Genomic DNA, 24,537 nt, shown 5'->3' with positions numbered 1-24,537 from the left:
CTCTAGGGGACACTACACGGAGGATGAGATCAGCTCAGTACCCCTCCCCTGCCGAGCTGGACGCGTATGCTAAGAAGGTCGCCAACAGCCCGCTCACCATCAAGATCTTTCCCAACAGCGTGAAGGTCCCACAGCGCAGTCACGTGCGCCGCACCGTCAACGGCCTGGACACGGGCGTCCCGCCTCGATACAGCCCCTACCCCCCGTCCCAGCCCACAACCAAGGCCGGCCTCCTCGCCATCGTCAAACCACCTGCTGCCAAGGGGGTCATCAAGGATTTTGCCGGCACGCGGGCGCGCCCACACCCCGAGGCGAGCATGAGTGCCCCCGGGGGTCCGTACGGCCCGCCTCCGCCCGCCCCCGCCAGCACTTTAGCCCTGCAGCACGGCCCGCAGACGCTGGCCGGGCCCCAGCCGCACCGGCCGGGCCCGGCTCCGCACACGCAGTCCCTCCAGCCGCAGCAGGCCGCAGCCCCGCCCCCCGGCTTCAGGCACCACCCCGCCACAGCCGCCCAGCACCCGCAGGGCCTGGGCAGGACACAGCCGCTCTCGCACGCCCCCGCCCTGGGGCATGCTGCCCCGCCCCCTCTCCCGCCCACGCACCTGCTCCAGCAGCAGCAGCACCTCCAACAGCCACCCCCGCCACCGGGCCTGCAGGGCGGCGCTAGGAAGCTCCTGGATGCCGACGCCCCGCCCAACGTGACTGTGTCTACCTCAACCATCCCGCTCTCCATGGCCGGCGGCCTGCATCAGGGCCGGCCCGCCGACCTGAGCAGCATCGTGCACCAGATCAACCAGTTCTGCCAGGCACGGGCCCAGGGCGCCGGTGCCACGTCTGTGTGCGAGGGCCAGATCGCCAACCCCAGCCCCATTAGCCGCAGCCTTCTCATCAATGCCAGCTCCAGGGTGGCTGTGCAGGGCGGGCACCCCGCCGGGCCGCCCCCGGGCCTCACCCACCCCGCCGGGCCGCCCCCGGGCCTCACCCACCCCTCCTGCGCCGTCGGAGCACCGGACAAAGCGGCCGTGCCCAGTGGCCCCTCGCTCGGCATGGGCGCCATGAGCCACATGGGTATGTATCACGGCGAGGTGAAGCAGCAGCCGCACCACGTGCCTCTCCTGCAGCACCAGAACCACCAACAGCACCAGAACCACCAACAGCACCCAGGGCGGCCCCATCACCACCACCACCATCAGCCTCCGCCTCTACAGCAGCAGCAGATGAGGCCATGGGGACAGCACCAACTCGCCCACCTGCAGCATATTGCCGATGGGGCCGGGCACCCGTGCAAACCCCCTTCCCGGGACACCGGCTACCCCTGCAAGGGCATGAACTACCCCCCAGAGCTGTGCATGGGGCAGCCTTACACCCTCAAGCCCCCCGTGGATAAGCCCACGCCCTCTCCACCTGTGATCAGCAACAACAACCACAACGGCATGCCGGCCGGCCCCGTGGCGCACTACACCAACGGGCAGTACTACCACCAGCCGCCTGTGTGGGGCAGCATACTGCCCACGCCCAACAGTGACAGCTCGGGCTCGCAGGAGATGCCCGTGACGTTCCACGGCAGCGCAGGCGGCACCAACCCCGCCGTGGGGGTAGACTGCACCCCCGTGGGAGGAACGGCCCATTACCGGCCTGCGGGGGGAGCCACCACTGGGCAGACTAATCTGATGCAAACGGCGGATTACATGGCAGGAGACTTCCAGACGCCTTGCTTCCGAGATCAAAATCTGGGCCTGATGGGGAAGATGCACAGGCCGCCCCCAATGGGCAGGGTGGTGGCTCCTCCCTCCGAAGCCCACAGCCAGCACCCAGGGTACAGATAAGCTCCAGCAGGCCTCTGTGCACTACAGATCGCCACACGCACTCACATAGCCCACACGCTCTCTGTCTTAAAACGAATACTACTTAACGTGCAGAAGCATTAAAACAAATTTGCGTGAAAAATCCAGTAACATCATAAAGAAAAGATATTTAAAAAGAACTCAAAACACATCTAACAGAAGCAGTGTTCTCACTATTGGGTTTTTATTTTCCTTTAAATCATCAGTCTTGCAAGTGATCAATTTTTTTTTTAAGAGTGCTTTGATTAGGCACCTTAAGGATTGGTTTCAGTATAGCCCCAGGTGCACATCTTTTTCTGTTTCAGCTTACAGTGTCATTTCTTTTTCAATGACAGTTTCTTACAGTTATGACATGAATCTTCTGAGGTGTGCAGTTTTATCGGGATAAACTGGAATAATATCATGAGCTTCTGATCGGACAGCTCTCTCTGCTGGCGATAAACCAACTGGCCCCATTCTGCTGGACAAACTCGGTGGCATCGGGCTGACATTTCACTTCGATTTGCTTTCTTATTTCCGTGTCTTTATGTTCGCTCGTAATCTGTGCGAGATTAAAACAGGCTACCAGAGGACTGGTGATGTGCATTAGGCCCACTGATGCCATAGCAGAGAAGGTGTGTCCGTGACGAAGCATGTTTGTCCAGTCAGGTCCCACTGGGGAGTGGAAATGACGGAAGCAGATTCTGTTCCTCAGTCAGATGTGCTGCAAAAAATCGGGTGTCCGTTAACGTCTCGAGTCGCTTAGATTGAGGTTGGAAGCATGATTGTGGATTTTTATTTTCTTAAAAAGCCAATTCTGGCTGCGTAAAAAATAAAATAAAACAAAACAAAAAACAAAAAAAAAAAACTAGTTGAGCTTCAAGAGGTGCCATTGTACTTCTGTTCCATTTACTTAATATATGAAAACTTATTACTTGAATCATAGGGGTGATCTGTCCTCTTCGATAGCTTGTATTAAAGTTAGCAGGACTAAACATACTACTGGAGAAGACTGTGTATTGTGCATTGTTACTAATATCATTTAGATACTAACTATGAACCAAACTGAGTGACATTATTTGATCCTGCATTTTCTCATGTATCTGTTGAAATAACTTCAGTTAGGAGTTGCTACTGATACTCTAATGTGCTTGAATAGACCAAATTGATCACTTGCAAGATCTCTTGTGGGTAAATCAAGGAGGACTTTGTTAAAGTCGAGGGAAAACGGCAGATGGATTGTTTATTTTATTGTACACTGGCTAATCTGCTATACTACTGTAACTTTAAGAAGTGTAATGATTGTGTGAATGTTGGATGCTTGTGGGAATGATTTCCAAGGACTTTTTGTGATTGTGTGTGTGTGTGTGTGTGTGTGTGTGTGGGTGAAATCACCCACAACCACTCTGCTTGCCTCCCTCTGGAACAGCCCTTATAAAGCCTTAAGTATTTGGTCCTTGGACTTTCCTTTGAAAACAAGCATGGTTATTATGAAACCTATAATAATGATAATTATGAAACAACGACAAATAGACTATAAAGGAACAGCAATTTTTCCTTGTTTATTTTTATTAACTAAAGCTTTTGTTGAATAGAAAAGCAATTCCTTAGAATTACTTTACAACGAAAATGAAGAAAAAAAAAGTATTTTATTGTAATTATGTTTTATAGCTATGTGTAGTTCTGGGCTGTAACAGAAATCTTTTTATTCCAAGTTTCAAAGCTTAAGTTTTGCAATTTGTGACTATTTATAATTATGAACTTGATTTTTTTCTTGTTATTTAAATCTTTTTTCCTTGTTTTTTTTTTTTTTTTTTGCTATAGCTGTGAACTGAAGGAAGGCTCTAGAAGTCTTTCTTATATCTGTCACTCTGTGGCTGTTGAGTGAATGAGCGAAAACTACAAAGAGTGCGTGAGAGTTGTGCTACTCTTTTTGTAATATTGTAATAATAAAATAAAGTTCTAATTTATGCTTTGAAACTCGCCTGATCCTTGGTATGACTTCACCGTGCCGATGTTGCACGCAGCTCTGAAGAAGCCAGTGGCCTCTGTCTAGTTCCAGTATCGTGCCACACACCTGATCCTGCGAGCTGTCTGAAGCATGCGCTACCTTCTAGATGCGATTCTACATTGAACCTTGTTCTGCACGAGGCTTTGAAGTGGGTTTTCTTTTTCTAATAATAGGATCTGACTGGTTGCTGGCTCATACCTGAAGCGCCAGGATGATCGGTTATAAGTCATATAGTTTGACTGAAAACCTTAATATTCGGGGTGGGGGGAAACTCACTGTGACGGCTCTAACTTTGGGTCAACTTAAATAAAAGACAAGAAACGACTGAATGATTCTCGGGGGTTTGAGAAGTCTCTTGACACTAGTACCCGTTACAATGAGGGATGATGTATATGGACTACGGTATGTAAACGTGCCTGACCGAAATAGAGTAGTTCCCACGTACGGTTTATATGCGACTCGCTTTCTCCCGTCTCTTTTCTGGAGTGCAGTGTTCGGACAGGCCACATTCACTGGCTCTTTTATCGGCGTATTACAGTCATTTTCGTGTCGGGTGTAGCTTGGCTAGTTAGCATTAATGAGGACTAATTATCCACCTCTAATGATGAAGAATCGCAGTGCCACCGCTGCATGTTCTCCGAGGACTGCGGAGCATACCAACCTAAAGGTCACCTGGAGCTCTTTTTACCCTTTCGGAGCCTTAATATGTTGTTTTGCAAAATGTGTCGTAAGGGTTTTTATTAAACTTGAGCCTTTGTAACGAGTATCATTATGATACTGTTAATGAATACTATGTTAAACATCAGAATTTCACCTAAAACGTCGCGCAAGAAATATTTCGCATGCTACACTCAGGCAATGATCTTTGATACCCTGTTAATGTAGTCTTTTTAATAAAGGTCTTCATAATGTAGCATAATTAAGGCTGGGCCAGGTCCATGCTTTCAATTAAATAAATTGTTAAGCATAAAATGTTCTAAGCAATCTCGTACAATATCTCAGATAATAAGATGATCACTCATGGTTTTAAAAAGTGACCGGAGTCGGGACGTACTCTATTTAATTCTCTAATGGAGGTCTGAAAAGCACACTAAACTGTCAACAAGCAGTGAATGACTGGGCGAAACGGCTCTCTTCAGCACACTACTTTTAGCAACCCTCGCCGCTTGGCTGCGACAGCTGGCGTCCAAATGGATGATCGCGTCTATTTGATTCAATAGGGCCATATATCAACGCGCCAGGACGTACCGCAGACGAGGCAGCTTTGAAGGAGCCCCGCTCGGAACCGGCAGGTTGTGGTGGATTTGAGCCGTCTGGCGCGCATGGAAATTGGAGTTACATAAAGAGTGCACAGCGGGACGACTAAGGCCTGGGTACAGCGACCGGGGACATGACCCATGACTGAACTCCGAGGGGCTGTTTTAATAAGGAGCAAGGTGCTGTTTCTAACGCACGAGTCCCGTCTACTCCAGGAAGGCCGAAAACGGTCAGGCGAATGTGATCTCAGGAGAGTATTACCTGTGTTAGGCAGATGGCGTATGCGCTGATCTCACATAGATTATCTTGACTCACGAGAAACTGCGAATAAAGGTGGTGTCACCAAAGGTGCCTGGACGGTAGAGAAGCATGTCAGCTCGCGAAGAGGCCTCGACAGCTAAAAGATCCCACCGTATGTGATGTACCCTCACCGCCGCACCGTAAGAGGGCAGTATGGTCGAAACAAAAACATTCATACATGTTTGAACGCACACAAACAAATGAACAAAAACATTAACATTTAATAGTTTAATATTCTTGAGATTGTTTATTAATGTAAAATGTAATTAGAAGTATGAAGTAGCCAAGAAGCCTACGTTAAAAACACAGTGTCCACCATGCTCTCGGAGTACAACTTTATAGCTAACACTAATTACAGGCAACAGGAAAGTTACTTTGTGGAAAGATTAATAAACCCCCTTCTCTTCAAGAAATTACACTGCAGGTGTTGAATATTATCACTGAAACTTTTAAAGCAGGGATGGCTTACTCTGCTTCCTAACAGTGTTTATTTAGTTCCAAATAAACAGAGGCATCCGAACTGAATATTACAACCAGGTGTTTTAGTTGTGTTAGATTTAACATCTGCAGTTCAGCACAGTTCATTTCCAACTGTGTTTCAGACTAGCCCTCCAAATCTATAACCAGGATGGCCCTCCTTGAGCGCTCGTGTGGTGGCATCTGTGGTGGTACGCGACACTGTCAGACGGAGGCGGTCGCCAGGGGGCTGGTCTCGCACGCTCCGCTGTAGGCGTGGGTGTTGGGCCTCCTCCGACTGAATTCCCTCAGGAACCCACGCCAGCTTTGCTCTGGACAGGGCAACATGCTTTATGAGCATCACATGTTTCACTTTGCAAACATAACATGCTATTTTGGAGCGAGTCAGAGCGTGACACTGAACTTTGATCTTCTGAATGTTCTGGAGGTAGCAACCATATGCCTCCAACTTGTAAACACAACACTCCCCACTGCCTGCTGTGTGATCGGGACTGTGTCCGTCATTTCGAGTGGTGTACTTAATTGTGTTTTTTCCCAGTACCTCTCTGAGGCCTGATGGGTGTGGCCCGGACTCTACTGAAGTTCCCAGGATCCTCGTTGATGATGCCCAGGTTGCTGTTCCATTTGTTCCAGTTGACTTCTTCCACTCTGCCACAAACACAGGGACACATGCTACAATTACTGCCTGCCAGATCTTACAGCAATCAGGTGGTAAATGCTGATCCATGGACCATGAGACTATATTATGTTGAGGGGGAATGTGTGTCTGTGAGCAATCATGCGTCTGCATTCTATCAAAGTGCCCAGCGACAGTAGCTGTTTTTCAATAGCGGCTATGCACTTACACATACAAAGGCACCTGGTCAATAAAACGTACTTCTGTAGTATATGAAATGCAGGGAGGACTGCTGGGGCTAAGAAAACTTGAAATATTTAATCTATTAACTCTATTACTCTCTTACATCTTAGTAGAAATCGACACATGATCAGGTTGTCTTGAATGCAGCTAAGGAGCTTCATTTTTTAATTATGTCTTGATGATTTGTAATCTATCACGTTCATGTTATTATGTCCTAATAGTTTCAGGTAATGTGACTGTATCATTTCAAGTAAGTGGCCAATGAAGATTAAGCAGGAAAACTCGGAGACGAGCTAGAGGGACATAGGCCAGAGAGAGACATAGGAGAGAGAGAGACTGAGAGGGACATATGTGAGAGAGAGAGAGAGAGAGAGAGAGAGAGAGAGAGAGAGAGAGACTGAGATGGACATAGGCCAGAGAGAGAGACTGAGAGGGACATAGGCCAGAGAGAGAGACTGAGAAGGACATAGGTGAGAGAGAGACTGAGAGGGACATATGTGAGAGAGAGACTGAGAGGGACATAGGTGAGAGAGAGAGAGAGAGAGAGAGAGAGAGAGAGAGAGAGAGAGAGAGAGACTGAGAGGGACATATGTGAAAGACAGACTGAGAGGGACATAGGTGAGAGAGAGAGAGACTGAGAGGGACTGAGAGGGGCATAGGCCTGAGAGAGAGAGAGAGAGAGAGAGAGACTGAGATGGACATAGGCCAGAGAGAGAGACTGAGAGGGACATAGGCCAGAGAGAGAGACTGAGAAGGACATAGGTGAGAGAGAGACTGAGAGGGACATATGTGAGAGAGAGACTGAGAGGGACATAGGTGAGAGAGAGAGAGAGACTGAGAGGGACATATGTGAGAGACAGACTGAGAGGGACATAGGTGAGAGAGAGAGAGACTGAGAGGGACTGAGAGGGGCATAGGCCTGAGAGAGAGAGAGAGACTGAGAGGGGCATAGGTGAGAGAGAGAGACTCAGAGGTCGTTGGAGTCAGCACCATCCCCGCACACCTAACGCTTGTCTAGGAGTTGTAAGTGGAAGTGTTTATCTTGTATTTTACAGCGCTACATCAGTTACAGATTCATTAGCTACAGCCTCCGACTGTACAACCCCTCCCGGACGATGTGTTTGTTTGTCCCCAAAGCACTAGCTGGGGTTACTGGCATGACTGCTCTTCCTTTGACCTGAGACACCAGCGCAGGTCCTTCTCCTTCCGGCCCAGGTCCTTCTCCACCCCGGAACGTAGCTTCGTCTTCAGGCACTGAGGGAGACTCTTCTCCAGGTCTATGGTGGTGATGGCACGCTGCAAGGACACACACACACATACACACATGCGTGCAACTGTGACATTTCTGCTTAAAAAATTGAAAGATGTTTTGAAAACAAAATAGGCTTGAATGCTCAGAGTGACTGAGGATGCACAAGTTGCAGAACTGAAATTCAGCGTGCATTTCTGTAATTGCAGAATCTAAGATATGTTTTCCTTCCTGGGTGTGTAAGCTCTCATTCCTTACAGATGGGCTGGTTGTGCTGTATCCTCCTGCATCCTGCAGTCAGCCTCCTGTGTCCTTTGTTTGTTTTATGATGACCACAGTGCATTGGTTCAGTGGCTATAGAAGCACAATGGCCCAGTAAAGACCAGTGCAACATGTTTATTATGTTAAGCTACTGATTCCAGTAAATGAGGAGGATATATGTGACGAAATACAAACAGCTTTTCCATCACTTTAAGAGGCTCCTTATCAATAAACAATCTGTAAGTTACCTATCTCCATGAAGTCTGTCAGAAGTTATAAATTATCTGTCAGCTGGTTTGTTTTTTTTTGCTTTTGTACATTAATATTAGATTCAAGAATGAAGTATTTCAAGTAATTTTTGGCACAGGCAAACACACCAACACACAAACACACCAACACACAAACACACCAGCACACAAAAGCACCAACACACAAAAGCACCAACACACAAAAGCACCTGGAGCTTCCATATTCGGCTGCTCTCCTTGGACATGGTCTCCACCGTCTTGCTCATGAGGGCGATGAGCATGTTCAGAAGCAGGATGTATGTGAGCACTATATACGAAATGAGCAGCAGATAGAAGACGTGCTTGTACTTGTATTCCTCGGTGAACTCCAGGTCGCCCATGCCTATGGTGAATTTGAACATCTCCATTATGGTGAAGTAGATGTCTGTGTAGGTGGGCACCTTGCAGTTCGTGGTGTTTTTTACGGCGGAGAACATGGTCCGCCCCTGTGGTGGGTCGGGTTCGTTAAGCAGGGTCGCCACCGCTGTTTGGGGAAGAAAAGCGATTTAGGGACGACCTTTTGTGGAATGGAGAGTAGATGTTACATTACCCTGAACAGTACCTGCTGAGAATCCAATGAGAAAGACAATGTAGACAAAGAGGAAGCGCAGGATGTCTCCCAGGATCATCTAAGAGGGAAATGGAACAAATGAGTGAGAATATCCAGCCGTGGCCTTAGGACCCAGTGTAAGGAGCTGGAAATTGCAATAGCATATTACGACCACTTGGTGGCAGAGTAACTTTACACAGCTTATCAAGTGAGCCCTTGTCATCAGCAAACAGGTAAACTTCTTTATTCCAACTTCTGCTATGCCTCTTATTCTCTATAAGGCCAAATGCCAGGCTGGTCTGCACTATTGTGGACTCCTGAGAACTGTTAAGGCTTCTTCTTCCACAAATAGTTGTGCTGGAAATTACTGAGAAGATGGTACATGTGTGAGACCACATTTGTGTTGTTTTTAAGTATGTTGCTGAGTTTAGCTACAGGTTCGATGTCCAGATCTCAACTAAAGAATATTCAAACAAGGTGAATTCAATGTTGTGACAAAATAGAAGACAAAGGATAGAAGTATGGAAGAAGCTTTCTGCTCCTAGACAGATAAACTTGCTTGACAAAACTTTCACTTCACTGCAGTGTAAATGTACCGTTAGGGGGAAATCACACAACACCTTTTTTAATTCTGCTAACTTCACATGGGAGTAGGCAAACTAACTGAGGCTTGAATAATGGTTCATCCCCATTTCTCTTGTCACTGGGAATAATTTGCTTACCTGCACCCACGGATTACTGTGGTGTGAAATAGCAACTGTAGCAGAGTTGCCAACTTTTCTCACCGATTCTAGTGTACAAAGGGCTTAAAAAGGGCTGAATAGGAGAGATGACATCAACACAATGTGAAGGTGCACTAATTAAGTAACCTAAAATAAAGACTACTTGGGTTTTCATTTTAGCCCTCTAGGGTGTCATCAAACCTAAACCTTCTGAAACAATTTTTTTTGGTTTGATTGAATTCCTATTATAAGCACTTGTAACGATTTTTAAAAAATGCGATACTTCAGAATTTCCTGGCAGATCTTGTCATTTAGACAGAAACCTGACTGCGCAGGAGTTTCTAGCAGTATTGAACCTGCACACAAGTGCACCAAGGTCATTTCCACTAACATTACTATTGCAATGCTTTCGTCTGTGAACATACATAACTGGATTTTTTCAGTGTATGCTTACAAAATAATAAAAAAAAACTGTTGCAGATGGCAACTTTAGCAGATTTAACAGAGGACAATAGAAGCATATACGTAATCACAGGAGAATGGCAGTCACCCTCTGGATCATAACGCTGTAGATGCCCATGTGTTTGGAACCTCTGGAGAAGAAGAGCAGGTTGATCCAGCTCATGGCCAGAGAGACCACTAGAAAGGCCACGTACGTTTTCTGCTTGCATAAATACAGGACTACAGCAACCAGGAACAACACTGCCTGAAAGAAACTACAGCATCACATGGACAAAGACATCTGTTAGAAGATGATAAACATACAAAAACTGATATCTACACCTAAATAGCAGGTATGCTCACATACATAGCTGATAGTTACACAAGGTACATAGCTAACTAAAAGTACACAGTTACTGTTACTCCAGTTACTTTTACCTGAGTGATATTCATTTACAATAAATACAGCAGCACAGTAAATACAGTAGAATTTATTGTAACTGAACCCAAAGACATTCCATAATGTGGAACAATTAGGATATTGTTTTCATGAACATATATCTGTGCTACCATCATATCATACCATCATACACAGCATATCTGTGTGTCAATATGCTAGGATGTTTGCTATGGACTGTTTATTGCAGGATTTGTATGGTGTTAATATCAGGAGTTATTGGGGACATAACTGAGTAATAGGAAACTGATGCTGATTACAATGTAAATGAGAAGAGCCATACTGCAGGGAAAATTAAGGGTCATGTGTCAAATCAAACCTATCTATGATTCTCATTTGTTTAAGCAGCACTCATCTGGCATCACCTGGATCAGTCCTGAAACAAACTTCCTCTCCCCATCCTCTCTTCCCTTCTGTCTCCTTCTTGACTCTTTACATTGTGTTATGTTTTGTGCATTTAAGTGGCGAGTTACTCAGCGTTCACCATAGCTGCAGCAAACGTACCTCACAGTATGGTGGCCCGGCTTCAGCATTCGACAGCATGCAAATTCCCATTCCTTATTAATGGGTATTATTAATGCAACTGTAGCCCTGGCTGCCCTGTCTCAGGAGACTAGGACGACTAGTGATTGGTTATGGATTGACAAATTGACAAAGCCATTACTAACACATGGACACACCTGATTGTCAGTCACTAGTGACGTGTGTAGTTAAAATGATCCTGTCACATGTACTTTGAATGCTGAGTCATACACTCATCAAAAATAGGAGAAAGAGGAAGTACTCACAAGAGCAGGTCAGAATAGCCATCTATCAGCAGTGTCTGCAGCCTTGGACGCTTTCTCTTTATATCCAGCAGCTGCACAGAGAGACTGCAGTCACTTTAGACTGTCAGAACGCAATAAATTGCGTTTTCTGAACCAAGGAAATGGTGATGCCTACCCCTTTAAAAAAGAAGTAGATTGAGCCAACACTGGTGATGATTTGACCTGCTATAATCAGGTAGTCCTCTGTGTTCTGATTTGTAAGCAGGTCCTGGAACTAGAAATTATGTGTAAGTGAACTAGCACCAAGTCAGCATAGAATGAACAAAGGGACAGTGAAATGGTGGAAGTGCCACTAGAATTATGGGGAATGGTCACGTTCTGAGGGCTTTTGTCCTGGTACCCACATCATCTGAACACTAATTTTGTGTTCAAGGCTAGTCTACAGGCTGTAGAATCCCCCACAAGGAGGGCAGATATACAGAATGGGTAGATGATTCCAGATATTATTAGTGAATGCATTTTGTGGTTGATGTTGATTTGAATCTTTTCAGGAGAACTTGGTTTGGATTTAGGATTAGAACTAAACCTGGGTTAGCTGAGATGTCTGCTACTCACTGAAGGAACCTTGTCTGGGCTCACAATCTTGTCTTTGTGCGTATAGCACATGGCTGTGAAGATGGAGAGGTACAAGACATAAATGATAAAGTTGATGAAGAAAATTCTGTGGGCAAATCTGTCCCATTTGTCCTCCAGCAGTTTATTAAGGGGCTCGACCTGGAGCATCTCAAGGCGATTCTGAAGACAAAAGATAAAATCAACTTCTCACCATCTTCCACTGCTTCTGAGATAGCATGTCAGCAGGGTTGATCGCCTAGAACATTGTTCATGGTTTATGTAAATGCATCTGGGTCATTTAGTTGCAAGCCTAACATTTAAAAATCAGTATAAGCCAAACCAGTATAAGCACAAAAAACATATTTAAACAGAATCAAATTCTCTTACGGGTGTCTCTGTGTTATAAATAATTATCTCCAGGACGGAGTTTTTCTCGTAGGTATCAAGAGAGGCCAGGTCAAAGAGTGAGGAGTACACAGGGCCGTATGCCCACTCAGTGAACTTTCGGGACAGGTGTCTGCATGCTTCATCCTGGAACTCACGATGAAGAATGTGTTCAAACAGCTGGTGAAACAAAAAGAATTTATATTCAGCGTGTTTTCAGCATTCCAGTCACTGAATCCTAATGAATAACTGACAGACATATTCCTATTGTCAGTCCTTACATCAGATCTGATTTTGGATGTTGGTTAAGCCACAGGTAAGCATTTACCATATGAATTGAATTCAGAATATTCTAGGGTGGGTTGAGGTCTCTGCAATCTTTTAGATATTATTTAGATATTGTCATGGTTACCCCTTCTGCCACTGTCACATGTCTCTTGTTTTTGTCCCGGTTCCTGGTTTTCTTAGTTTCATTTTCTTCACCTCTTTATTGTTCCCTGACTTTTACTGAGTTCATCCAGCCTATGTCTAGTTTTCAGCTAGTGTAAATTCACTTGAGCAAAGTTTGATGCTGGTTATTGAATGGCTATATGTATATTTATTCATTTAGCATGTAGTTAGTTTGGTTGTTGCTAATATCTAGTATTTCTCTGTTTCATGTTTGCATTCCCTAGGTTTTATGCCTTTAAGCTTGTTAGTACTTTTATATTTAGTCAAATCCCTCTGTGCTTGCATCTGTATACTCATTCTGCTTAATTTAACATTACATACAGGGGTTGGACAATAAAACTGAAACACCTGTCATTTTAGTGTGGGAGGTTTCATGTCTAATTTGGACCAGCCTGGTTGCCAATCTTTATTAATTGCACATTGCACCAGTAAGAGCAGAGTGTGAAGGTTCAATTAGTAGGGTAAGAGCAGTTTTGCTCAAAATATTGCAATGCACACAACATTATGGGTGACATACCAGTTCAAAAGAGGACAAGTTGTTGGTGCACACCTTGCTGGCGCATCTGTGACCAAGATAGCAAGTCTTTGTGATGTATCAAGAGCCACGGTATCCAGGTTAATGTCAGCATACCACCAAGAAGGACGAACCACATCCAACAGGATTAACTGTGGACGCAAAAGGAAACTGTCTGAAAGTGATGTTTGGGTTCTAACCCGGATTGTATTCAAAAAACATAAAACTATAGCTGCCCAAATCATGGCAGAATTAAACATGCACCTCAACTCTCCTGTTTCCACCAAAACTGTCCGTCAGCAGCTCCACAGGTTCAATATACACGGCTGGGCTGCTGTTGCCCAGAGTGAAGCATGGGGGTGGATCAGTGATGGTTTGGGCTGCCATATCATGGCCTTCCCTTGGCCCAATACTTGTGCAAGATGGGGGCGTCACTGCCAAGGACTACAGAACCATTCTGGAGGACCATGTACATCCATTGGCTCAAACATTGTATCCTGAAGGCAGTGCCGTGTATCAGGATAACAATACACCAATACACACAGCAACACTGGTGAAAGATTGGTTTGATGAACATGAAAGTGAAGTTGAACATCTCCCATGGCATGCACAGTCACCAGATCTATATATTATTGAGCCACTTTGGGGTGTTATGGAGGAGCAAGTCAGGAAACGTTTTCCTCCACCAGCATCACATAGTGACCTGGCCACTATCCTGCATGAAGAATGGCTTAAGATCCCTCTGACCACTGTGCAGGACTTGTATATGTCATTCCCAAGATGAATTGATCTGTATTGGCCACAAAAGGAGGCCCTACACCATACTAATAAATTATTGTGGTCTAAAACCAGGTGTTTCAGCTTCATTGTCCAACCCCTGTATGTATGAATGAATGAATGAAAGTTCAATTTATATAGCGCCTTTCAGGATACCCAAGGCGCTTTACAATTGTTAACACAGGTACAAGTTTCAGACAATCACACACACCGGCGAGAAGCGGCAGCCAATTGCGCACAGCGTACTCTCTACCAGAAGCCACAGCCCCCTGGGGGACTGAATGGGGTGCAGGAAGGGGAGAGAGGACAGACCCTAGTGACAGAGCACCATCCACCACTGGGCATACAAGCACACACACATTCATGCACAGACACTCAGACAACTGCTTATTATTGAACAGAGAGACAGGGACACACACTCAGGGATAATTTGTCAGGGACTGCCTATTTACCGAACCTCCATGTTTTTGGACTATATATATATATATAAGCAGACCTAAAGTGTGTTTTGTAATAGGATCAATGATAAAATGTTTTACAAAATTTAAGTGGAAAATGTTAAAATTGTTAAAAAATACAACTTTATAGTTATACTACCATAGTCTTTATAGTTATACTGCCATGGTTACTCTGTTCTCTTTTTTCACAAAACCGAAAAACAAGACCTTGGTGAATAGGACCTTTGAAATCAGGAACCAACAAAACAAAAAAAGACTGTGCTACCCACAGTTAAAACAGACCAACAATTTCCAAGTAGTCTTAGATTCCCACTGCCATAATCTCCTTCAGTTTGCAAGGTCATAGTGATAGATGAGCTGATACAGTACATGTGTATACAGTACAAGTTTTCAGACTCTTAAGTTTTCCAATTTGGTATGTTTCAGGCTTATCACCCCAGCTTTGGCCACAGTCTATATTTTTAAGTCTAGGTTAAAATTGTTTGTGAATCCAAAGATGGGTTCCATTTAAAAAGAAATCTAACCTCAACCACTTGACTAAACAGAGATAGTGAATTATGGTAAACTGATATATGGTACTGTTGTCTTGCCAACCTCCCATGTTTAGACAGGTTTTATGGTGGCGTGTAGGGGCACTGATATCCCAGACAACCCTCGTGAACCCCTTCCCCTCTCCTTTCAGCTAAGCTGTTATAGCTAGTTCTGCTGGAGTCGGTACACTCCAGAGTTACCTGTTTCTTTCCTCTGTACTATGAGCCCTTGCATCTCTTCTGACTGTGATTCAAACTCAGCCTTGAAGGAGCTCCTTTTGTCTGCCCTTCAGACCAGTCTGACCACGATGGACCTTTGAGTTCTACCTGATTGGCTAATTTATATGTTCCACCTGCCCTCCTGATTTTAGTGAAGAGCCCATCGCCACCACCTGCATTTAGTTGTTTACTGACTTTGAATAGAACATCTCTAATTCTACCTGGCAAATATTTGTTAGTCATTTCTTATATTCTTATTAAGTCATATCTTATTGTCTTATAAGCTCCTCTTTTTATAATAGTAAGTTAAAGTTAAAAGCAAAAGCAACTATTCACTTTGTATTATTAAGATAGAAACATCCAAGATAAAATGCAAGACAGATACAAAAAATATAGAGTATATAAAACCTTTTCCAAAATCTCAAGCTAGGGCAAATATTTGAATTTTATATTTAAATATTTAAAGACAATGACTCAAAGTATACCACAAAGAAAATGCAGGAGTGGCTTTGGGAAAACTTCTGTTTTGGATAAGAGTTCTGGAGTTCTGGAGCTCAGCCAGAATCTAAACCTGAACGCCAAAACCATCCCAGGAGAGACCTGTAAATGGCTGTGTTCCAATGCTCCCCAGCCAAGATGGCTGAGCTTGGACAATTCTCAAGAAGAATGGGAGAATCTTCCAAGAAAAGAGCATTGTCCAGGAGACTTGAGAAGAACAATAATACAATGGTGTTAACCAAGTACTAAATGAAGGGTCTGACTACTTATTATAAATTGAAAAATGTGTTTTTGTCTTTAGTAAATGTATAAAACATTCCAATAACATTTTGCTTTATCATTGTGGAGTGAAGATTGATAAGAAAATTAGTTGAATTATTATTTTAAGATGAGTGTGAAATATTCTAAAATGTGGAAACATTGAAATCCTTCATTATGAACTGTATGCCACTTAGCATGTACAGACTTTCCCAGAGCTGATAGACCCTTACCCCAATTTTTCCAGTCTTTGCAGCCAGCTTGATGGGAGTTAGTCCCTGGCAGTTCACTATGTGCTCCAGCATCCCCTGCCTGGGATTCAACTGAGCGTCCTTTGCAAGGATGTAGTCATACATAGATATGACAAACTCTGTGTTTTCAGGGCTGTTGTCGGCCAGCACCACGAGAGCATGGAGAACGGTGTTGCCCTGAGAATCTGTCTGCCTCACATCTGCTTTCTGGTAAGAGTTGTTCATCAGCAGGTCCACTATCCCCTTCTGATTAGTGCATGCTGCCAGAGATAGTGGAAGCTCCCCTGAGAAAAAAGGTTTGGAGTCATAAAATACACATCAGACTGCTGTACATTACTGCACAAGACAGAAAAAAGTACTATATAGGTTTATAGTACAAACATGTGCGACTCCACATTTTTTGTACCAGTAATGGAACGGTTTGGATGTTGTATAGCAAATATAATGGAAAAGCCAAATATCAGTCAACCCTGGACTTACCAAAGTAGAAACATGTTCCAGCATGCAGTTGGAAGAATCGCCCACAAGCCTTTATATGAACGTCAGCCTTTTTCTGAAGAAGCAGCTCTACAAAATGTTTACTTCGCCTCTCAATGGCTACATGAAGAGCTGTCTGCCCTGCATGAGTCACACACAATACCTCATTTTAGGCCTTTTTCCCATTACACATTTAGCTCTGTCCTCAGCAAAAGATGTGGATATGTGGGGTGGGGGGGGGGGGGGGGGGGGGTTCGATCGCCAGTGGAGGGCGACATAGATATGGATCAGAGGTAAATAAACTAGTTTTTTTTTTCGGCGCGTGAAATCGGAAGTGTGGCGTGAGAAGACGGTCAAATTCGTGTGTCACACGCTCAATGCGTGAGACTTGAGAACACTGTGGCCAAGGCTATCATGCTACACAAGTAAAATTAGTTGTGGCAACAAGGTAGTCTTACCTTCATAGTAATAGTCAGTATATGAAGCATTCACAAATTCCTTGAGACAATCCATTTTCTCTGCAATGTCTAGCAAGTGCTCTATTGTTTCATTCTCTCCGTTTTTCAGATTTAACAGAGCCTTCAGAAGGGCTGTCTTACCATTGTGCTGGTCTAAGGGAGCCAAAGTTGAAAAGGAACATTATGAGAACTAGAATCCTCAAATGTAAGCAAGTGCATTGAATTGTAGTCATGAAAGCCACGTGTTCATCTAACTTACTAGAACACGTGTGAGATTTTGTAATCAGTGATTGTGTGGAGACAGAGTACAGCTCTGGACAGGTAAAGATTAGTTCGTACATTCAGTGTTTGTGAGCTTTTTTCCTGAGGCTTTGAGGTAGTCATGCAGGCCCTCTAGTTTTGCCACATCACCACTAGACACTGCGTCAAACAACCGCTTACGGTCGAACCTCACATTCTCTCGCTCTTTGGGATCTTCTCGTATCCCTCGTATTTTTCTGCAGGGAGTTAAAGACCATTAAAAAGTAGACATCACAATCTTCTGAATACTAAACAATACATTTTGTTTTTACTTTCATATAACTAGCTGCAAATTTTTGCATTAATTACCTTTGTGGAATCCATCTGTAAACTAATTATATTTCAAGTTCCATAACCTCAAATTACTGTATTACAACCAACTCATAGAGCTATAAATATCAAATCAAGTGGTCTTTTATGTTATACCAGATGTTATGATAGTAAAGTTACACAACAGCAAAAATCAAGAACATAAAAAAGAGTAACAATTTCACTAGTGAATCTTGAATATCCAAATGTTAAAACTGGTATAATTTTACAAAAGGACCTGCAAAGTCTACATACTTGTCAAAGTTCAAGTTGAATCGGACTTGGCAGGGAATCGCTTCCTGATCCTCTAGGAAGTCAGTGTCCATTGGCATTGGGCAACCCTTTCCGCCAGCCACGCGCTCCTTCCTATCTGCTTTGGCCTTTGCCCTCTCCTCATCTGTCCTGTCATCCATCTCCAGAGAGAAGCATTTAGGATCTACACTCTTCTGCTTGTTCATTGTCCTTCCTTGTGATTGCTCATAGAAGTGCCCAGTGCTAAGGGAAGGAGCATTTTTTTGTTACCATAACAACCATGTTTATGTGAAGCACCACCCATTGATCTATATAGATCAATGGTAGCACCATTACCTCATAAGACACCAAATGTTGTGAAATGAGTCTGCCTGCTCTTTAAAAATTGCTGTTTAGAACTGAATGACAGCAGCTGAGTTCTCTAGGTTCTCTGCCGTACAAAAAAAAATGGGTTGTGCCATCAGTTGCTGCATTTTTACCATTCAACTTAATTTTTTGTGTTCAGTGAATGGGCATTATGGTTCTCAACATGTCAAGTCCAAAGAAAAAAACGTAGTGGTAGTGGCAGGGTTGCCAGGTCCTACAAAAATATCCCGCACAAAGTCAGTGTAAAACTTCGCCTTTCAGAAGCCTAAACTGGGGAAGGGGGGGGGGGGGGGGGGGTGGGTGGCGAGTGTAAGTTGTCGACGGGGGGGGGGGGGGTAGTGAGTGTGTAAGATGGAGACAAATTAAGTATCGTGATCGATTCTTAGTGTTGACTTGTAACTCCCGCGGTAGCCCAACTCAAAAGTAGCCCCAAAAAACGCACCCCACGACCCCGGAATTTTTACCCGCGGCTGGAATTTCAAACAAGCCCAATTTGGCGTGTAAACCGCGAACCTGGCAACTCTGGGTAGTGGTGAAACTAATGCGCATGTTCAAGAGAGACGATTTTCTTGGCGCCTTCTGCACCAAAACTAGGGGTGGGCGATACTCGGAATTTTGGTATCGATACGATACCGATACGATACTGGTCAGTATCGCCGATACCGATACTTCCAAACCGTTGGGGGGGGGGGGGGGGGGGGAGCGATACTTTTTACTTGAAATTATAATCCATTAATATAATAATTTATATTAAATTATATATATTTTTGCTGATGCTGGTCCAGCGTGTCGCGTGCCAGTGATTATGCCTCGTGCCAATGGTGGCACGCGTGCCATAGGTTGCCGACCCCTGCTGTAGACGGTCAACCAGTTTCAGCTGTGGAAAATTTAATTAAAACAGGCGAATACACCACAATTAAGCCAACTACAGGAAAGTCTGATGTATGGAAGTCATATTCCATTGTAATTAATGGAGAGGGAAATCGGCTTGTTGTGATTGATATCAGAAAGTGTTGGTGTACGTCACCTGACGGCATGTGTTTGGACTGTGGTAAGAAATGGGACAGCGCGATCCATCGCTATATAGCTGTTTTAATAAATACATAAGAAAATTTCAAGTACTAAATCTAATTAATTCAATTCATATTAGGATTGCGGGCGGGGGGCGACAGAAATGTGTATGTGGCGGACGGGTGCGGGATTAAAACAAGCGATTTTTTGGCCGGTGCGGGCGGGGAGCGGGACTAAAACAAGCAGGTGCGGGCGGGAGCGGGATTAAAACAAGCGATTTTTTGGCGGGAGCGGGATTTAAAAAGCAGTCCCGCGCAGACCTCTAAACTGCAGCAAAAGAATCGATATTTTCACTGTGGTATCGATCCGATACCGATCCTCACCTTTGTATCGATACTATCGATATAAATATCGATCCGCCCACCCCTAACCAAAACTAAAATGAAGACCCAGAGGACTTCAAACGTTCACTGAGTGAAGTTAATGTGGATCTTTACTAAGCTAACGCAATTAACTAACTTGGTGGTGTTTGTTGAGTTTGCATTTTGAACTAGGTCGTATTTCAACATATTTTCCAAACGTATAGCTACCAAAACTAGCGCTAACTAAGCCAACACGTTGTTTTTCAGTGTTTAACTTTGCTATGAGTTTAGTAATATTAGTGCTAATACTGTCGTGCTTGGCAAGGACAGGCCGATTAACGGTTAATTAACCGTTACGTGTTAACTGTCCGTTTCGAATTTAACTTTACCTCACTTCAAACTGTTAGCATGCGGACAAACGTTAGCTAGCTAGATCTGCGTAGTAATTAAGCATTTGCTGAAGCCCAATCGATTTCTAATTAAGTACTTATAGCTGGGGGCAATTCTTAGATACTTTTCCCAACATCATACAGCTCTGCGGTCAGTTCCCCCGTTTCCCTGGATGTGTGTTGTATGCATGTTAGTGTCCCCCCTCCCTTAGTGTGTTTTTGCCATTTGTTTATGCTATTAGTATATTGCTAATAAATAGCATTGAGCTAACGTTGGTATCATGGCTCATTCTTGTCCTCCTGACTCGACGACGTTTCAATTTTTATTACATTTTATAAAGCAGCTCTCATATGCCTGTTTGGTGATGTTTTATGTTTACATTTTGACATGCAAAATAAAAAATGCATAATTGAAAAATGCACAATTACTTAATTATATTCTGTATATTTTGAATTTACTTCATAAAGCATACAATGTATTAAAAATTAACTGAACTAACAATTGTAGCTGGAACAACATAAAACATTTTGTTGGACTCACTAGGTGTATTTGTTTAATATATAACATTTTAGTGTTTCAACTTATTTTCTTTAATTAGACTGAATTCTGTAGTTGTCAGCAGAACTTAGATCAGCTAAAAAAAATAGGTGCAACGAGTCACTAAGATTTTTTTTTGTTGGTGAGACTTGAAATTTTTTACAGTGTACATTCACAGCCAGCCATGAGAATATCTGCCTCTGGGACCAAGTCTTGTGACATAAAACAGTAAGTTCTCATTTACAGCATCCAACCAACAAAACCTCAAATACAGATAGATAATTCTCAACCCTACCACAAAACAGCATGTGATTGTCAGACAATATAATATATTATTCTGCAAAATGTTTTTAACAGCGGCACAATCTTACTGACCATGAGCATATGACTCTACAAGACGTGATAGGAGAGTGTGGATACTGTGACTCTTATGCAAGAGTTTAATCTTCCCTTATTACCACTGATGGTAGAATGAAAGAGGAAAATGCAGACGGAAACTGAAGAAGGAAAAAGAGAAGTCTCAGTGTCCACTTATATGTATATTACCACTGCAATTGTCTGTACCTTTTCCAACTACATAGACTGCGACTGTTTATCTAAGTGTGCATGGTTGTCTGGCTTACATGACATCCTCATAGATGGTTGTGCAAATGCAGGTCTAGTATTAAAATTATATACTTGTCGATGTTCATGCACATAATCATGGTACATGTACATAATACATGGTACATATATGATACATGGTACATATATCATGTACCAAATTACCTAGAATAAATTCTGTGATCAGATGCGAAGCACTTTGTAAGTCGCTCTGGATAAGAGCGTCTGCTAAATGCCGGAAATGTAAATGTAAATGTACCATGGTAAATGTTCATAATCATGGTGTTCTTGTGAGCTGCTGTAATCACTAAACCACCAGTAGGCAGCTGGGTGGACATAAACACTTTTAAAGCTTTGTTAACTGAATTATTAATGTGTCTTGATGTAGATGTTACATGACTCCCTTCAGGCAGAATCCATGTTTTGGATGAAGAGTAGCCTTGGTTTGCACTAGCTAAATGGCGAATGAAAACCACAACACAAATCACTAGCTCTGTATGCCAGTGCATCATCTGTACATCATTCTGAGCAGTCCGGACACATCCTGCACATGCTGGATGGACCAACGGACTCCAGCATATCACATCAGTGCCATTAGAGAGAAGGAAACTGAGCATGAAGGCGAGCTCTCAGGCACAATAACCCCATTACTGAAGCGCTGATGTCACATTATAGACCACTCTTGCTGAAAGTGGATCAGTGGCTCAAAGTGGCTAACTTTGCACTGCATAACATTAAGCTATCTTTTTGTAGCTGGGTTAGATGGGTTTAAAGGAATTCCTTAATTGAGATCTGAGAATTAAGATAAGGATGAAGCGTTCTGACAATCATACATCACATAATATCTATTAATATGCATTAATAAACTTAAAGTGACATTTCTTAGCAAACAAGATGATTATTTAAAATTATGTAGCATGTAAAATGAATGAGCTTTTAAGACTGACAAACAAAACAGATTAACTTTTTTTTTACAAATCAGTCTAACATTCTATCACATCAGCATTAGAGCACTGACACAATAAAACAAAAGGCCTTAAAGACAAATAATGAAAAAAAAAACAATTCTGCCACATAACTAATGGGTGGCAAACAAGATAGAAAAGGACAAAAGATGAGAAATAGTACGAGAAATACTACTAATAGTAAAATGGTATCTAAAATCAATAATTCAGTGCATACAGTATAAAATAGTAGTATGACAAAGTTATACTTACGACCATTCAGTGTATTTTCAAGTTAATGCTGAAAAGAAATGACCAATTCTGTTTGTTTGCTGTTTGCTGAGCTCGTATAGCTGCGGAACAGAAGCTCAGCCTTTGGAAACAAAGCACGAGAAAGAGGAAGTGATCACTTTGCAAGTAATACCCACAATGAGAGAGAGAGAGAGAGAGAGAGAGAGAGAGAGAGAGAGAGAGAGAGAGAGAGAGAGAGAGAGAGAGAGAGAGAGAGAGAGAGAGAGAATGTGTTTCAGGTCCATCCCAGATATGAGATTCCTTTTGGTATAATAATCCAAAGAAGACCTTACTGAATACTACAACAACAAATCCAAATCAAATTCCTCAGCAGGATCAAAACTGAGCCATGACCTTCAGAATTGCATTAGAAGACGAGCACCTGATGACATGCAATCGTGCCCTTATTGATTCTCATATTGTGTTGATAGTTATATCTGCTTAGTGCAATATGAGGCACAGGCATATTTAAAATAGTTAGTGTAACACCAAAAATATAAATCAAGCTAGGAGACATTTTTAGAATTCTCAGTTAATATAGTTTATAAGGCCTTTGAAAATAGAAGTGTCATTCCAATTACAAATTATTTAAATTAATTATTACAAATTATTAAAATTATTATTATTAATACATTATCATTTAAAACATGATCACCAATTCTAACTTTGTGGGGGTTTGTTTATTTCTTCATGTTTTATGCAAAGTTAGCAAAAATGTTTTTGTCACAGGCAAGGTTTGGTAGGATGCAGAGATGAATGACATGAACAACACATAGTTTATTAAGTGAAGTGACTACAGAAAGTACCGCAAAGCAAACTTTAACATTCAAACACGAGTAGACTCACAAAGACAAGCAATCTACATCAATCTACACTCAACACCCCCCCTCAACAATCTACACTCAACAATCTACACTCAACACCCCCCCCCGTCAACAATCTACACTCAACACCCCCCCTCAACAATCTACACTCAACACCCCCCCGTCAACAATCTACACTCAACACCCCCCCTCAACAATCTACACTCAACACCCCCCCGTCAACAATCTACACTCAACACCCTCCCTCAACAATCTACACTCAACACCCCCCCAACAATCTACACTCAACACCCCCCGTCAACAATCTTCACTCAACACCCCCCCCTCAACAATCTACACTCTACACCCCCCCCTCAACAATCTACACTCAACACCCCCCCTCAACTATCTACACTCAACACCCCCCGTCAACAATCTACACTCAACACCCTTCCCCTCAACAATGGCTCTTGGTTTCTGACGGGTTGGCCACCCCTGACATACACAAACAACCACACCCACAGGAAGTACATATATGGACACAGAATACACATAAACATGCCTGACGGGAGGGGTCCTAGACTGTAACATGACAGTTTTACATACAAATTCAATGTGTTGAGGTTGCAATGTGGTGTAAACGTATTATGTACAATGTACAATGGGCATGTAAGTACAATGCTCGTCTGAGGCAGCAGTTCTGTGCTAACGACTCTGCCACCGTATGGAGGGGGCTGAAAGAGATCACTAACTATAGGCCCAGAGCACCTCAATGTTCAGAAGATTTCAAGCTGGCTAACGACCTCAACGACTTCTATTCACGTTTTGAAGTCATGGATTCACACCCTCCATCCTCCTTCCCCCACACCACAATACACTCAATCACTCTGGATTGCCCACCTGCCCCTGCTGCCCTCTCAGTCCAGGAGGGGGATGTGAACAGGCTGTTTAGGAGGCTTAATCCACACAAGGCTTCGGGCCCTGACTCCGTGTCCTCTGCCACCTTGAGACACTGTGCT

The 24,537-nt window shown here is 43.5% G+C and overlaps 2 protein-coding genes across 5 annotated transcripts in view; one reads left to right on the top strand and one right to left on the bottom strand.

The window, feature by feature from the left end:
- Nucleotides 1-2,691, top strand: part of fam222ba (family with sequence similarity 222 member Ba) — a 46,186-nt gene extending 43,495 nt beyond the window's left edge. For all 4 annotated transcript variants that reach the window (XM_077011658.1, XM_077011660.1, XM_077011659.1 and 1 more), the window contains one exon: nucleotides 7-2,691. In XM_077011658.1, coding sequence (XP_076867773.1) covers nucleotides 7-1,826 — 1,820 coding nt within the window. In that variant the 3' untranslated portion in view covers nucleotides 1,827-2,691. The remainder of the gene's footprint in view (nucleotides 1-6) is intronic.
- A 2,919-nt stretch (nucleotides 2,692-5,610) lies between these two features.
- On the bottom strand, nucleotides 5,611-22,834 carry trpv1 (transient receptor potential cation channel, subfamily V, member 1). Its single transcript, XM_077011655.1, has 16 exons — nucleotides 22,698-22,834; nucleotides 18,215-18,454; nucleotides 17,690-17,847; nucleotides 17,351-17,503; nucleotides 16,896-17,033; nucleotides 16,398-16,699; nucleotides 12,464-12,640; nucleotides 12,077-12,256; nucleotides 11,637-11,735; nucleotides 11,483-11,553; nucleotides 10,347-10,512; nucleotides 9,087-9,153; nucleotides 8,695-9,008; nucleotides 7,905-8,023; nucleotides 6,410-6,516; nucleotides 5,611-6,179 (listed from the first exon to the last, which is right to left on the bottom strand). The coding sequence occupies exons 2-16, from the start codon at nucleotides 18,415-18,417 to the stop codon at nucleotides 6,073-6,075; spliced, it is 2,361 nt and encodes a 786-aa protein (XP_076867770.1). The 5' UTR covers nucleotides 18,418-18,454; nucleotides 22,698-22,834; the 3' UTR covers nucleotides 5,611-6,072.
- Nucleotides 22,835-24,537: the final 1,703 nt, after the last annotated feature.

This window comes from Brachyhypopomus gauderio, chromosome 7 (genome assembly GCF_052324685.1).
Source record: "Brachyhypopomus gauderio isolate BG-103 chromosome 7, BGAUD_0.2, whole genome shotgun sequence".
Taxonomy (NCBI): domain Eukaryota; kingdom Metazoa; phylum Chordata; class Actinopteri; order Gymnotiformes; family Hypopomidae; genus Brachyhypopomus; species Brachyhypopomus gauderio.
The sequence above is the reverse complement of the archived record's forward strand: the minus strand, read 5'-3'. Positions and strand labels throughout refer to the sequence as shown.